General features: G+C 58.3%; 2 protein-coding genes across 2 annotated transcripts; both read left to right on the forward strand.

Moving 5' to 3' along the window:
- The first annotated feature begins 7,249 nt into the window (after positions 1 to 7,249).
- On the forward strand, positions 7,250 to 13,770 carry ALAD (aminolevulinate dehydratase). The gene is made up of 11 exons (XM_054393465.1): positions 7,250 to 7,362; positions 7,516 to 7,566; positions 9,033 to 9,129; positions 9,461 to 9,596; positions 10,335 to 10,418; positions 10,651 to 10,739; positions 11,517 to 11,572; positions 12,240 to 12,327; positions 13,191 to 13,277; positions 13,479 to 13,608; positions 13,691 to 13,770. Exons 1-11 carry the CDS (start codon positions 7,250 to 7,252, stop codon positions 13,768 to 13,770), a joined length of 1,011 nt encoding a protein of 336 aa, XP_054249440.1.
- Positions 13,771 to 14,415: 645 nt separating this feature from the next.
- Positions 14,416 to 15,377, forward strand: HDHD3 (haloacid dehalogenase like hydrolase domain containing 3). Its single transcript, XM_054393512.1, has one exon. The coding sequence runs from the start codon at positions 14,455 to 14,457 to the stop codon at positions 15,169 to 15,171; it is 717 nt and encodes a 238-aa protein (XP_054249487.1). The 5' UTR covers positions 14,416 to 14,454; the 3' UTR covers positions 15,172 to 15,377.
- The last annotated feature ends 981 nt before the right edge of the window (positions 15,378 to 16,358 follow it).

Genomic DNA, 16,358 nt, shown 5'->3' on the forward strand with positions numbered 1-16,358 from the left:
GTGGGCTGCTTGGCTGACTCGTGCCCAAATCAACTTAAATCAGCAAAATTCACAGCACTTGATGTAAATGAAATACCAAAAAGTTCTTGGTTTGCGTCTTGAAAGGCAGCAGAGGTCCCCTTTGACCTCTGACAGTCATTCCAGAGATGCAGGCAGGCCCCAAGAGGGTGGTGACAACAGAAGGCTCCTTCCTGGGGCCAGCTTCAGACCTGTGGATTGCAGAACGACTGCTGCCAGAAGGATGGGCTGAAAGCAGCTGTTTGTGTTCCTGGGGCTGGTGGAATGTGGAATTTGTTCTTTTATACTTGAAGTGGTGGTTCTGATGCCTTCTCTTTCTCTTATCTGAGGAAGTATCTATTAGAATAGGCTCCTTTGGGGGGAAAAATGCTTTAGTGTCTGACCTTGTGTAGGACTGAAAACTAACGCTGAGCTTAACCCAAGGCTGCTGAAGGAATCCTGAGGAAAGTTTCAGGAAAACACAGGAATTTGGCTGCTGTGCAGTTCTACAGTGGCCCTTGTGAAGAACAGTTTTTCCTTTTTTACCAAAATCTTGCTGCCCCCAAGATCTGCCCAGCCCTCCTGCTGTGGCTTTTCACACAGCAGCAGCCCAGCTCCTGGGAGGGAACTGAATCAACAGAGATTTTCTGCTGTTTAGTTTCTGTGGCATGCAGTCAGTGATAGATGAAAAGACCAAGCTGCCAATGTCTTCCTGAGGTCCCCAGTAACTGAAAGGCCTCCTCCTAGCTCCTCTTCCTCTTTTTTTCCTCTACATACCTGGGGTGCATATTTGGGATGGGAACAATATCTAAATAAATGCCAGGTTTTTGTACAGAAATGGAGTTTCTTTGGGGCACTGATTGGAGTGACCTGGGCACAAGTCCGAGTGTGCAGCCAAGGCACAACCTTCACCAGAAGATGTTTAGAGAGCAGCTGATGGCAAAGGGAGGCTGGAGGCAGCTGCAACCCAGCCTTTATGTGAGGGGAGCATGGAGACAGGAAAGAACTGGAGAGTTGGGGTTGTTCAGCCTGCAGAAGAGACCTTGTGGCCTTTCAGTACTTTAAGGAGGCCAGTGAGGAAGCTGGGGACAGAGGCAGGGCCTGTTGTGACAGGACAAGGGGTGGTGGTTTGAAACTAAACCAGGGAGATTCAGTCTGAAGAGAAGGAAGAAATGTTTGACAGAGGGTGGTGAGACCCTGGCCCGGGTTGCCCAGAGAGGTGGGAGATGCCCCATCCCCAGAAACCATTCCAGGTCAGTAGTTTTGGACGGAGCAACCTGCTGCAATTGCAGATGTCCCTGCTGACTGCAAGGGGGTTGGACTTGATGGTCTTTAATTGTCCCTTCAAACCAAACCAGTCTGGGATTCCATGATTTCCAGTTCCTGGAGGAGTGGGCCTTGGGGCTGGCATTTGTATCCCAGAGGAAGGAGCCTTTGGCTCCTGGAGAGAGGCATGGGGCTTGGGGGCAAGAGGAGACATAGGGTTGATGTTTGTATGCTGCAGCAAAGCCCTAGGTGACAAAACCCATCTGACAACCCCCATTGGGCATCTCCTGTGCTCTGACAATACCAAGGAACCACTGTGCCACCAGGCCTGCCGTAGGGTCTAGCTTCCCTCGGCCTGGCAGCATCCCCAGCACCCCAAAGCTCTGCCCCATATCCTCCACTACTCAAAAGCACTGCTCCAGTCCCACGGACACCCCAAATCCTGGCTCCAAGTCCCCCTGCAGCACACCAAAACCCAGCTGTATGGCCCCACAGTGACTGTCTGCCTCCTGTGCTACCCAGCACCACAAAACCCTGCTCCATGACCCCCACCCTGTTCCAGTGCTTTTCCAACATCCCCAGCTGCGTGCCATGCCCCTCTAGCACCCAAAGGCTGTGCCACATACCCTCCAGCACCCAAAAACCAAGCTGTGTGACCCTCCAGCACCTCAAAACCTAGCTCCAAGTCCCTTGCAGCACCCCAAAACTGGACTGCATGCCCCACCCAGCATCCCAATGCCCTGCTCCAGCCCCTTCCCAGCACCTCAAAGTCACACTCCAGCCACTTCCCTGCACCTCCATCTTCTGAGCATCCCAAAACCTGCCTCCTAACCCCGCCCCCAGCACCTCAAAACCATGCCCCGGCTTCCTCCAGCTCCCCCATCTCTGCTCCACGTCCCCCCCACCCCAAGCACCCCCAAACCATGCCCTGGCTCCCTCCAGCACCCCCATCCCCGCTCCACGTCCACGTCCCGCCCCAAGCACCCCAAAACTGAACTGCATGGTCCCCCTGCACCCCAAACCGCTCCTCCAACATCCTCATCCCTGCTCCAGCTCCCACAGCCTCCCAAAACCCTACTCCGGGCTCCTACACCCCTTAAGATCTCCGATACCACCACCCCAGCACCGCCTCCAGCCCGTTCCCGCGCTCCGCCGCGCGAGATTTCCCGCCTCCGTCCCTCGGTGGGTGCGGTTATGTTAGTATAGGGGTGGGGTTATGCAAATCACCCGGGCCCGGAGCAGCGGGACGCAGCGAGCGGTGAGTGCTAGAGGCCGGGGTCGGGAACCAAGGGGGACTGGAGCCAGGGCGACCGCCCCGGCTCCGGTCCCCCCTGGTTCTCGACCCCGGCTTTCTATAAGACCTCCCGGGAGATCGGGACGACTCCAGGGGCCGGGAATTGGGGCAGGGAAGGAGGAAGGGCAGCCCTCGGCAACACGGCAAGGACAGCCCTGTGTCTTGCTCGGTTACCGCGGCAAGGATGGCACCGAGCAGCGCCAAGCCCCTGCTTATCGTAACCCCGCTGAGCAGGCAGCCCTTTTCCTAAATCCCAGCTGGAAGATAAACCTTTCCATGACCTCTTGAGCTTGGTTAATGATAGTTAATTAACCCGCTGTTAATTACAGCTCTGCTGTATCCCTGGGGGGAGTTTGTTTTCCTAGTCAGCTCTGGGATTTGGGGAGCTTGAGAGTCTCTAGGGTGATGGTCATAGAGTCATAGAACTGCTTGGGTTGGAAAAGCCCTCTAAGATCATCCTGTCCAACCATCAACTTAAGACCACCATGGGCATTAAACCACATCCCCAAGTGCCATGCCGTGTCCCACAGGATGAGGTTGTGTCCATTTTTTATGTCCCAGAATGTTTGGGAAGCAGCTTCCCCGTGGCAGGGTGGCGAGCAGTCAGCTGGAGCAGACCTTGGCAGCTCCTCTTGGTATGTTTTGGGTCTGGCTGCAGCCTGGCCACCAGTTTTGTCTCGTTTGTGGCGGTGTGAAGGGACAGCAGCGTGTGTGTGGCTCTCGTGGTGCTTCTTTGCCCTTGTCACACCAAAGGCCCCAGGCCACCACAGTGAGATGGGCTGGGTGAAGGTGCAGGGTTTGGGTGCTGTGGGTTGGGCTGGGCCTTGAGCAATCCTGGCATGGAGGAGCAAAGGTGAAGCCGCTCTGCACCAGGGCCCTTTGCTGGGCAGGGAGCTGCAGGGCTGCTCTGGAAGTGCTCTGTGCTGAGGCTCTGGTGTGCCTGAAGAAAGGTGCTTCAAGAAGACAGGTTTGGGCCTTCACGTTGGAGGAGGCTCTGCCAGGAGCCCTGAGGAGATCTGGGCAGAAGCAGCCCAGTTCTAGGGGCTGGAGCAGCTCTCCTATGGGGACTGGCTGAAAGAATTGGGGCTGCTCAGCCTGGAGAAGGCTCCAGGGAGACCTCAGAGCTGCATTTCAATATCTGAAGGAGACCTACAGGCAGGCTGGGGAGGGACTGTTCAGAAGGGCTGTGGGGATAGGACAAGAGGCAATGGTTTGAAAGTGGAGCAGGGCAGGGTTAGGTTGGACATCAGGAGGAAGTTCTGCACAGTGAGGGTGGGGAGAGACTGGAACAGGCTGCCCAGGGAGGTGGCTGAGGCCCTGTTCCTGGGAACATTTAAGACCAGACTTGATGTGGCTCTGAGCAACCTGCCCTAGTTGGAGATGTCCCTGCTGCCTGCAGGGGGGTTGGACAAGATGAGCTTTGAGGGTCCCTTTGTGTTCTGGGGTTGTGGTGCAGAACCTCATCACAGCACTCACAGCCCTTGCTCTGCACCCCCCAGCTGGGGTATCTGGGGAGGCTCTGTGGCTGTAGGACCATAATGGCCATGTCCAACCAGGTGAGAGGAGCCTGTGGCTGATGGCAGCTTCTGCTGCACATGAGGCTGTAGAGAGGCTCCCCAGGCCTTGCAGCAGAGGAGTGCTCCCCTGGGCCCACCCATCCCTGCCATTATCTCTGCTCTGCAACTCCCAGGGGTGCCCATCTCCTCGTTCCCTGAGGGGACAGTGGCTGGAGCTGTGGCCTCTATCTGTGCCATACAGTCAGGTGCCTCTGCACCCCCCCCATCCCTCCTCCCCTTCCTCCTGGGGGATTAACAGCTTAAAGCCTTGGTTTGGATTCTCGAGGTGGGGTTTGTTCACTGAGCCCTTTGTTCTCCATTGCTGCCTGCCTGGAGCCCTGCCCAGGGCTGTGCCCAGAGCCATGCCCGGAGCCATGCCCAGAGTCCTGCCTGGAGCTGCCCACCCCAGTTCACCCAGGGCTGTCCCTTCCCTGCTGTGGTGACACTGTTCCAGGGCTAAAAATTACTTGCCCAGTGGTGCTGTGGCACTGCCAGCGTTCCTGGCAGCTGCTCTGAGCACCCCCCAAGCCCCATCTGATTTTTTATGGTGTTTGTAGTAATCAAGAGGTGCCTTTTCCCCCCATCATCAGCAGAGGTGGTTGCCAGGGGTGTGAGATACTCAGCTCAAGCTCTGGACTGATCATGATGCCCCTACAAGTGCCCTATGCACTGGGGTGACCCGATTCAGACTGAGAATTTGGCTCAGCATTAGGTCTGGAGTGTATACATTAAAGTTCTCCAGAAGAATGGAGCTGCCCAGCTGCACTGCTGACTGGTGTCCTGGGTGGCAGTGGCAAAGCTGCTGCCCTGGACTGTGTCCTGGGATGCTCTGAGCTGTGTCTGCTCCCCAGAGAGGATTACTGCTGGGGAATCCCTCTTGGGATGGGACTGAGGACAGCAGAGCTGCTGCTCCAAGAGGGGTCCCATCCTTGTGGCCACTGTCTCCCATGGTAAGCCCTGCCTTGCCCAGCTGGAGTGGAGGAATCCCACTTGCTCTTGGCAGAAGCCCATCTCCAGCTCTCCTGCCACCTGCCTCCCTCTGATTTCAGCTCTCAAAACAAAATCTGTGCCCTCCAGGAGGGCCTTTGCTGTTTGTCTGACAGGGCACCCTGGCTGCTCTCTGTGTGGTGCCGGTGGGAAGCAGCCAGCAGAGCTCTCTGCAGCTGCTCTCTGCAGCAGCCCTGCTCCAGCAACTCACAGCTCCCCTCTCACAGCCTTCTCCCAGCCCCTTCATCACACTCCCACCAATGACATCTTGGGGAGAGTTCAGTGCTGGTGGAAATAATAGAATCATGGAATTGTTGGGGTTGGAAAAGGCCTCTGAGATCATCCAGTCCAACATCAACCCAGCACCACCATGGCCACCAAACCATGTCCCACAGTGCCATGGCCACAGGTTTCTTGGACACCTCCAGGGATGGGGACTCCACCACCTCCCTGGGCAGCCTGTGCCAATCCCTGACCACTCTTGCAGCAAAGAACTTTTTCCTAATCTCCAACCTAACCCTCCCCTGGCACAATTTCAGGCTGTTTCCTCTTATTCTGTCACCTGAGACTAAGGAGAAGAGACCAACCCCAGCTCACTGCAACCTCCTCTCAGGGAGCTGTAGAGAGCAGTGAGGTCTCCCTCAAACTCCTCGTCTCCAGACTGAGCACCCCCAGGTCCCTTAGCCTACAAAAAGAAAATATTGCTGCAGTGGGGTTTCAGTTATGATGTAGCTGACTCTGGGTATGAGTTGAGTCATTGCTCTTTGTTACCCCTGAAGCCAGCCTTGCCGAACTCCTCAGTTCTCTTTAACCAGCAGTAAGTGGCCTCTGGAGCTGTGTGACCACAGAGTTTAAAGCCCTGGTGTCCTCTGGATGATCCTGCACCTCTCTCACATCTGTAACCACATCTGTACACTGTGGTCACAAGTGCCTTGTGCTGCCCAGAGCAGCCTTTAAGTACAAAACCTGTGTCAGAGTTCTGCAGAGGTTCAACAAGGCCCAAGGGCAAGGTACTGCACACGGGGCAGGGCAGTCCCAAGCACAGCTACAGGCTGCAGAGCAGCCCTGTGGGGCAGGACTTGGGGGTGCAAAGCTGGACATGAGCCAGCACTGAGTGCTGCCAGCCCAGCCCCAGCCTGTCCTGGGCTGATCCCCAGCAGTGTGGGCAGCAGGGGCAGGGAGGGGATTCTGCCCCTCTGCTGTGCTCTGCTCAGACCCCCCCTGCAGTGCTGGGGCAGCTCTGGAGTGCTCAGCACAGCACAGACAGGGACCTGGTGGAGCAGGGCCAGAGGAGGCCACAGCAATGCTGGCAGGGCTGGAAGCTCTCTGCTTGAGGCCAGGCTGAGAGAGTTGGGGTTGTGCAGCCTGGAGAAGAGAAGGCTCCAGGGAGACCTTCTGGTGGCCTTGCAGTGCTTCAAGGGCTGAGCAGAAAGCTGGGGACAGACTTTGAGCAGGGCCTGTTGTGACAGCACAAGGGGTGATGGTTTGAAACTAAAAGAGGGAGATTCAGACTGGAGAGAAGGGAGAAATGTTTGGCACTGAGGGTGCTGAGAGCCTGGCTTGGGTTGCCCAGAGAGGTGGGAGATGTCCCATGGCTGGAACCATTCCAGATGAGGTTGTTTGGGGCTCTGAATGCAGTGAAGGGTGTCCTTGTCCATGGCAGGGGCTTGGAACTAGATGATCTTTAGGGTCTCTTCCAACCCAAACCATTCTGTGGTTAAGCAAATTCAGATGATTTAAGCAATCACCACCTGGCTGGTAGAAAGCTGCTGAAGCAGAGGGGGCCTCAGGAGGGTGCTTGTGTTGAACCATGTGAACCTGGTTCTGCTGCAGGAGGACACTGCTGGCTGTAATTTGTGGTTTCACACTCAGGATTGGGAGGTTGTGTGGGGAGGAGGTGGCATCATCCCTGTTTGTGGAATGCTGTGCTGTGTGTGTCCTGCAACACTCACCCAGCACCCAGGAGGATTGGATGGAGCTGGCTGGGCTGCAGCTTGTGCTCCCCACATGTGCCTGGGGCGGGACAGGGGCAGGCCTGCAGTGGAGCCTGGAAATCAGCTCCTCCTTGCCTGTGCCAGTAGCAGCAGCTAACCAGGACACCTTTGGTGTTTCAGAGTCTCCTTCCACAGGCTCTTGGTGAAGGCCCAAGATGCAGGCAGACTCCATCCTTCACAGTGGCTACTTCCACCCCGTGCTGCGCTCCTGGCAGTGCACCACAACTACCTTTGATGCCTCCAACCTCATCTACCCCATTTTTGTCACGTGAGTGAGCCCTGGCTCCCTAGCTCAGGGGTGGCCAAGTTCAGACTGCCTGGCTTAGGCACTCCCTAAGCTCTTGGACAGGTTCTGATTCCCTGTGGGCAACCCTGAGATGGGAGCTTCCTTCTCACACCTCTGTCCCACCCACCCCTACAGTGACAGCCCTGATGCAGTGGAGCCTATCCCCAGCCTCCCTGGACAAGCCAGGTAAGACCCCAGCCCCACCAGGCTCCGTGCCAATTGCTGCCATGCCCCAGGCCTGAGCAGGGTTGGTGAAAGGCCTGAGATGAGCATGAGCCAGGGGTAATGCTTCCAGCCCTCTGCAGTCCCTGCTTTGGGGATCCCCTGGCACTGGGCAGCACAGGAGCATTCAGCTACTAAGGGGGTGGAGGGAATCACACTGGGAATGCTGGGAATATACCCAGCAGTACTGGCAGGGGTAGTGCCAGGGCCTCATGATGTCTCAGAGCTCTCACAAATGTGGGCTGGGCTGGGCACACAGCAGCTGGAAGCAAATGGAGTTTCCAGCAGCAGCCAAAATTGTGCCAGGCTGTGGGCTCCTGTCCTGCCTTAGATCTTGCTGGGCTGGCAGCCCCCATTTCCTGCTGCTCCATCAGTGTGTGCTCAGAGCAGCCCCAGGGGTGGTACTGTGGGGAGGTGAGCCTGGATCTGCAACAAGGACACCGAGATAAGGGCTCCAAGGGCAGGGCACACAGAGTGGCCATGCTGGCTGGATAAGGCCCCTGCAGTCCCAGATAAGCTGCTGGATTGTTCCTCCCAGTGTTCAGGCAACACCTCCTCTGTATCTCCAGATACTGCTTGGTGGGGATGCTTGGGGATGCTGAATCACTCCAGGCACACCTCCTGAGTCACGGAGCAGCTCCCAAGAGACAGAGCAGCTCCCAAGAGACAGAGCAGCTCCCAAGTCACAGAGGAGCTCCCAGGTTACAGAGCAGAACCCAAGTCACAGAGCAGCTCCCAAGAGACAGAGCAGCTCCCAAGAGACAGAGCAGCTCCCAAGAGACAGAGCAGCTCCCAAGTCACAGAGCAGCTCCCAAGGCACAGAACAGCTCCCAAGGCACAGAGCAGCTCCCAAGAGACAGAGCAGCTCCCAAGAGACAGAGCAGCTCCCAAGAGACAGAGCAGCTCCCAAGTCACAGAGCAGCTCCCAAGTCACAGAGCAGCTCCCAAGTCACAGCTCCCAAGTCACTCCCAGGTTACAGAGCAGAACCCAAGAGACAGAGCACAATCCAAGTCACAGAGCAGCTCCCAGGTTACAGAGCAGAACCCAAGAGACAGAGCAGAACCCAAGGCACAGAGCAGCTCCCAAGGCACAGAGCAGAACCCAAGTCACAGAGCAGCTCCCAAGGCACAGAGCAGATCCCAGGTTACAGAGCAGATCCCAAGTCACAGAGCAGCTTACAGCTCACAGAGCAGCTCCCAAGAGATCGAGCAGAATCCAAGTTACAGAGCAGCTCCCAAGTCAGAGAGCAGCTCCCAAAAGACAGAGCAGCTCACAGAGCAGCTCCCACCTCACAGAGCAGCTCCCAAGACACAGAGCAGAACCCAAAACAGAGCAGCTCCCAGCTCACAGAGGAGCTCCCAAGGCACAGAACAGCTCCCAGCTCACCCCCCGGAGCAGCTCTGCAGGGCTCTCACTTTGCTCTTCTCAGGTATGGAGTCAACAAGCTGGAGGGGATGCTGCGTCCCCTCGTCAGGGATGGTCTCAAGTGTGTGCTCATCTTCGGGGTGCCCAGCAAGGTCCACAAGGTCAGTGAGTGTGGTGCTGGCAAGGGGCCTGGGGGGGAGCAATGTGGGGCCGGGGGGGGTCTCCTGGTTAAGGAGGAGTAATTCAGGGTCTCAGCAGAGCAGGACAGGGATGGGAGACTGTAGTGACACCCAAAAAGCTCCTGGAGCACTTGCAGGTGGCCCTGAGCCCTGCACTCAGTGCTCAGAGCCACTGCTCCATTCCCTTTTCGATCTCTGGTGGCCACAGCAGGGTCTCAGCATTCAGAAATCCTCTCCTGGGCTGAACTGCAGCCATGGAGGAGCTGCTGGGAAGGCCTTGGCTGTGTGTGCTGAGACATCTCTCCTCTCACAGGATGAGAGGGGCTCTGCTGCTGATGCAGAGGACACCCCTGCCATCCAGGCCATCAGGAAGATCTGCTCCACCTTCCCAGAGCTGCTCATTGCCTGTGATGTCTGCTTGTGCCCTTACACCTCCCACGGCCACTGCGGTGAGCACAGCCTGGGCTGCTCCTCAGCCATTCCCCTGGCACTGGCAGCCTGGGAGGGTTTGCCATGTTCTGCTGAGGGGCTCCATGTGCTGGGGGGTCTAGCCAGCTCCAGCCCAAAGACTTCGTTCCCCAGGACTGGTGGAGTTGAGTCTGGAAGAGCTCTCCTGGGTTTTGACAGCAAAATGTGAGGCACAGGTGTTTAAGGCTCCAACTGCCTGCTCATCTGAATCTGTCTGAGCTCCCATCTGTGTCCTCCATCTCTGCCTTCCCTTCCTGGGAGCTCCCACCTGTTGTGTCCCGTCCCTGGAGGGCTGCATCACTGCTGTCCTGGTCCTTACTCAGCTCTCTTAACAAGTTCCTACATCCTGCAAGAAGGATGGAGAGAGACTGTTCACAAAGGCCTGCAGTGACAGGACAAGGGGCAATGGTTTCAAAGTAAAGAGCAGATTTAGATTGGCTGTTAGGAACAGGTTGCCCAGGGACATAGTTGAGGCCCCATCCCTGGAGATACTCAAGGTGAGGCTGGACAGGGCTCTGAACAACCTGATCTAGTTGGGGATGTCCCTACTGCCTGCAGGGGGTTGGACTGGATGAGCCTTGGAGGTCCCTTCCAGCCCAACCCATTCTATGAGTCTGTGTTCTCCACTGTTGCTCTGAGCATCTGTGTAGCAAGAACCATCATAGGGATGAAGGCAACCAGCCCCCAGCCCCTCACCTGACCCCAGGGCTCTCTCCCAGGCATCCTGCGGGAAGATGGCACCATCCAGAACGAGCTCAGCTGCCAGCGGCTGGCAGAAGTGGCCCTGGCCTACGCCAGAGCAGGTGAGGAGACTCCTGGCAGCAGTACCCAGCCTGACCCTCAGCCTTGCCCCCTCTCGCTCGCAGTGGGCACAAAGGCAGACTGGGCCTGGCTCCACCTGGGAGTGCTTTGGCTCTGAGCAAGGGGAAGCTCCCCACGCTGGCCCAGCAGAGCTGCCAGCCCTGGGGTCACCTCCTGCTGCGGGCAGAGCCACAGCCCGGGGCAGTGTCTGGCACCTGTGGTGTTTCCCTGCAGGCTGCCACATCGTTGCCCCCTCAGACATGATGGACGGGCGCGTGGCCGCCATGAGGAAGGCTCTGGTCTCCAGTGACCTGGGCAACAAGGTGAGCTGGGGGGGCCAGAGCTGCCAGTGCAGCACCACAGGACCTGAACAAACCCCCACCTTGCCCAGAGTGTTCCACAGGCATTGCCCTGCCCCAGCACAGACAGGAAGGGAATCTCCTTGGCTGGACTCCAGCACAGCAAGGTGCCAGGCCTCTGGCAGGGGAAGGAGTCCAAAATCCTACTGCTCTGTGCTGCTGAGGCCTCACCAGTGTCCAGTTCTGGGCTTCCCAGCTAAAGAAGGACAAAGAACTACTGGAGAGAATCCAGCAGAGGGCAATGAGATGCTGAGGGCACTGGAACAGCTCTCATGAGGAGATGTTGAGAGCTGGGGCTGCTTAGCCTGCAGGAGGCTGAGGATCTTCTCAGTGCTTACAAGTAGCTAAGGGGTGGGTGGCAGGAAGATGAGGCCAGACTCTTCTCAGTAATCCCAGTGACAGGACAAGAAGCACTGGGCACAAACTTGAACACAGAATGTTCCATCTAAACATGAGGAGAAACTTCTTTACTGTGAGGGTGGCAGAGCCCTGGAGCAGGCTGCCCAGAGAGGTGGTGGAGTTTCCACCTCTGGAGTCTTTCAAGCCCCTCCTAGACATATTCCTGTGTGACTTGCCCTGGGTGACCATGCTCTGGCAGGGGGGTTGGACTGGGTGATCTCTGGAGGTCCCTTCCATCCCCTGCCATTCTGTGAAGACAGCCACAGGAGGAAATGGCTCCTGCCCTGGTTCCAGGGTGCAGCACCCACCTTGTGGCACTCACAGCTCCACTCTCCTCTGCAGGTCTCAGTGATGAGCTACAGTGCCAAGTTTGCTTCGTGCTTCTATGGGCCTTTCAGGTGGGTGTCCCTCAGCCAGGAGTGTCCCTATCTAGGGCTGGGCTGGCCAGGATGTGTTCCCCCATGATAGTTACTTGCAAACAGGCCTGGGTCAGAGCCTGGGCCACAGCTGAAGCCATGCTGATCACTTTGGAGCACTGCCCTCCTATTTCCTAAGGCAAAAGGGAGACCTGTACCTTGCTCAGGAGAGGCTGGCTGGTGGGAAGATCAGCTTGGGTGACCTTCTGTCCCACCCCTTCAACCTTCTGTCCTGGGTGCTTGTAGCAAGGCAAGCAGAGAGGGGAGATGCAGGAGCCAGTGTTGCCCCAAAGGGAACCCACAGGTACAAGCCTCAGCGCAGTCAGCTGGTGGAGGCCTTGGCCCAAGAACATCCTGACCCCAACAGGGTGTACCTGAGGGATCTGCCTGAGAAAAGAGGGAAAGGAAACTGCCTGACATGATGTTTTCCCAGCCTCTGGGCACGGGGAGGGCAGTGGGTGTTGGAAGGACAGCTCCCAGGAACAGCCTGGGCCTGACAGACTTCCCAACGCAATCCTGAGGCAGGTCAGGAGGTTCCCCTTTTCCCCAGCCCTGGTGGCTCAGGTGCTTGCCCTCACATTTGTGAAGTTGCACAAGGTGAGAGCCATCCTGGTCCTCATGCCCTGCCCTCTGCCTGTCCCACCCCCAGGGATGCTGCTCAGTCCAAGCCTGCCTTCGGAGACCGCCGATGCTACCAGCTGCCCCCGGGCGCCAGGGGCCTGGCCCTGCGTGCTGTGGTGAGAGCCAGGGCCAGCCGTGGGGACAGTGCCAGGGGAGGGGGCGCTGTGGCTGTGGGGACTGGGAAACCACCACATGGTGCCCAGGGGACAAACATTCACAGCCAGCAGTGCAGCAGTCTGGGAGAGCAAGGTCAGGGGTGTTGGGGGTGCAAAGAGGGAAGGAGGCACATCAGCCAAAATGGTCAAGGGTCTTCTTTTTTGTGTCAAGAGGCTGGGGCCAGACTCCTCTCAGTGGTGCCCAGCTACAGGACCAGGGGCAAGGGCCACAAACTGGAACCCAGGAGGGTCCATCTGACCAGGAGACAAAACATCTTTCCTGTGATGGTGCTGGAGACCTGGAGCAGGCTGCCCAGAGAGGTTGTGAAGTCTCCTCCTCTGGAGAGCTTCCAACCCCCCCTGGCCATTGTGCTCCTGGGCAAGCTGCTGTGGGTGCCCTGCTTTAGCAGAGAGTTGGACTGGATGATCTCCAGAGGTCCCTTCCAACCCCCACTGTGTTGGTATTCTGTGATTCCCTCTCCACAAGCAAGAGAAACTTGACACCCACCAGCCTGCCAGAGAGCTGCCCCCCAGTTTGGGCCCAAGAACCCTCTGCTGGAACCTGTGATGACCTCATACCCTGCTGTGGCTTGGGGCATCAGGTTCAAGGACCTCCAGCCCTCAGCTTTTCCCCAAGGTGTCTGGTGGGGGGAGTTGGCTCTCCGTCAGCTTGTGTGGCCACTAGTTCACCAAAACCTCCTGTGATCCCTCCCGGGAAAATCAACCACCAGTTCAAACCTGCTGGGGAAACCTAACCATAGAGTTGCTGGAAAATGTTCTTGTGCCCTGAGCAGGGGGGGGGCGTGTGTGTGTTCCCCTGACAGGACCGGGACGTGCGGGAGGGAGCAGATATGCTGATGGTGAAGCCAGGGATGCCCTACCTGGACCTCGTGAGGGACGTCAAGGATCGAGTAAGCTCGTTCTGTACCAGCAAAGGCACAGGGTGTGCCAGGGGCATGGCCAGCTTGGGTATTCGAAGTGGAGGGTCTGTCATTTGGTTTTACGTTTCCGGTGGGCGCTGCTGGGAGTAGTGGGGTGTGAGGGGAAGGGACGTGGGTCACTGCGAGGGCTGTACCCCGCCGGCTCACCTCTCCCCCCGCCGCTGCCCTCAGCACCCCACGCACCCGCTGGCCGTGTACCACGTCTCGGGAGAGTTCGCCATGCTGTGGCACGGGGCCCAGGCCGGGGCCTTCAGCCTGGAGGCCGCAGTCAAGGAGGCGATGACGGCCTTCAGGCGTGCAGGTGAGGTGGCGGGCCCGGGGCCTGCTCCATCCCCGTGCCCCTGTCCCCGCCGTGGCGGCTACAGCAGCTCCTTCCTCCGCAGGGGCCGACATCATCATCACCTACTTCACGCCACAGCTCCTGCGCTGGCTCAGGGAGGAGGCGGCGGCAGGGCGGGCCTGACCGTGGGGCTTCCGGGTGCGGGGCGGGACTTCCGCTGCGGGGGCGGAACTTCCTGTGGCGAGGGCGGGGCAGTCGGGGAGCGGCGCAGGTGGGTACGGGCCGGGGTACGGCTACGGAACTGCGTGTACCTGCCCCAGGGCTCCGGGAACTCGGCGAGCCCCGTTGTGCCCCACGTTTCCCGCCTTGCACCCACGCCAGCACCGCGGGTGGAGTCCCGGCTACGCTCTGCACACCCCCCCAGCACCGCGGGTACAGGCCCGGCTGTGCCCTGCTACACGCACTTCAAGCACCGCGGGTGCACCCCCACATACACATCCTCCTAAACACCCCAGGTGCGGCCCCACGTGTGCCCTGTACACCCACCCCACACCCTGGGTACACCCCTGTGTGCCCCCCAGCAGCCCCATGCAGGGGCTCTGCTGCAGCACCCGTGGAGTGCCCCAGCCTGGGAGGCTTCCCCCCACGAGACTCAGCGCAGGGCCTGGCCTTCCTCACCGTTTCTCTATCCTAGAGGGGGCCTGAGCCACCCGCGAAGGACGCTAAAAGCAGTGGGTGTGATAAGGGCACAGGGCCAGTGCCCGCACCCCTCTGTCAACCCCGCTGAGAGCGCAGGCTCCGGGCCGAGCACTGGGCTCTCCCCCGCCTTTGTTGTAGGTTCCCCTCAGCCTGAGCTGTGCTGCAGCCATGCTTAGGCTCCGCTTGCTAACATGGGATGTGAAGGACACCCTGCTGCGGATGCGGCAGCCGGTGGGGGAGAGCTACGCAGCCGAGGCCCGGGCTTACGGGGTGCAGGTGCAGCCAGAGGCTCTGGCTCGGTCGTTCCGGGAGGCGTACGGAGAACAGAGCCGGCAGTTCCCCAACTACGGCCGGGGCCAGGGCCTCAGCTCCCGGCAGTGGTGGGTCGACGTCGTGAAGCAGACCTTCAGGCTCTCGGGTGTGCACGAAGACAAAGTGCTGACGCTGATGGCAGAAAAGCTCTACCAGGACTTCTGCAGCGCCGGCAACTGGGAGCTGCTGCCGGGCGCCAGCGAGACCCTGAGGCAGTGCCGCCAGCGAGGCTTCCGCATGGGGGTCGTCTCCAACTTCGACCAGAGGCTGGAAACCATCCTCTGCCAGTGCAACCTGCGGCACCACTTCGACTTTGTCCTCACCTCCGAGGGCACAGGCTTTGCCAAGCCGGATGGGAGGATCTTCCAGCAGGCTCTGGGCCTCGGCGGGGTGCCCCCGGGGCAGGCGGCTCATGTCGGGGACGACTATAGCCGGGATTACCGAGCAGCCAGGGCCGTGGGCATGCACAGCTTCCTGCTCTGCACTGCCCAGCAGGGTGTGCAGCCGGACGTGCTTCCCGAGCACGTCCTGCCCACACTCAGCCACCTCCTGGCTCTCATTGAGAAGGGGTAACTGCGTGCTAGAGGAGGACCAGCACTGCTGCTGAGCCCTGCACTGCTCCTGGGGGAAATTTCTCACTGCTGGTTGGGCCGGGAAAGGCAACTGGTGCTTGTGGAACTGTGCTGCCAGTGTAGCAGGAAGGTAGTGATGAAATAAAATGCATCTGGCACTCAGCATCACTGCTGATGTCCTTCAGAACTCTAAGAACACCATGGAAGAGGGGCACTGGTGGTGTCTTCCTCTAATGGAGGTAGGGACTAGGTCAAGCTGTGCTCCAGAAGGTTCATTCTGGCAGGAGGGTTGGAGGCAGACGTTGAAGTTTAGCCCTTCGTGGTCACCTCAGGAAGAAGCTCAACCATCTCCCTGTGTAAACCTAGCAGCAGGGGTGGGGTTGGTCATGTTCCAGGGAAGATCTGCTCACGTAGAGCACCCAGGAGACCTGCACACAGGCCCTGCATGCCCATGCATGTTTGTCACCTCAGCAGCATCCTCTTCTCCAGCTGTTGCAGGAGGCAGCTGTAAGCCTCCTGCTGCAGGAAAACTGGTCTAGAACTGGGCAATTCCACTTAACATACCTTAACATACTGCTAATTAAGAAACTTTACTTATCTGAGTATTATGAAATAAAGACAGATTTTAAACAGCTGCCCTTCTCCCTGACTTAGCTTCAGTCCACCACATCTACACATCTCTGAAGCCCCTCCAGGGATGGAGACTCCACCACTGCCCTGGGCAGCCTGTACCAGGCTGTGACAACCCTTTTGGGGAAGAAATTGTTCCTCATGTCTAACCTAAACCTCCCCTGGGGCAATCTGAGACATTCCCATGTTGCACTCAAACCCTCCTCACTGCCACCACCACCTTTGGCAGGGCAAAGAGTAGCTCAGGTTGGTTTCTTTCTGCTGCTCCTTGCTTCTTCCTCCTCTGCTCTTCACATCAGCCACTCCATTGTCAACAGCCCCTCAGGGGTGCCTCTGCCCTGGTGTGGGCCCCCTGTGAGCAAGAGCCCCTTCACACTGGCCTAGGAGAGCTCTTCCCACAAGTGTCTCTCCAGCTGTGTCCCAGTGATGCCCCTTTCCCTATGCCTCCTCCCTGCCATTTCTCCCAACACATCTCTTAGTATTTCTCCAGCTTCCTACTGCCCACTGGAAAGCCACCTTTGTTCAAGGTGGGGGAGTGGGAGGGGGGTGGAATTAAAC

Source organism: Indicator indicator, chromosome 28 (assembly GCF_027791375.1).
Source record: "Indicator indicator isolate 239-I01 chromosome 28, UM_Iind_1.1, whole genome shotgun sequence".
Taxonomy (NCBI): Eukaryota; Metazoa; Chordata; class Aves; order Piciformes; family Indicatoridae; genus Indicator; species Indicator indicator.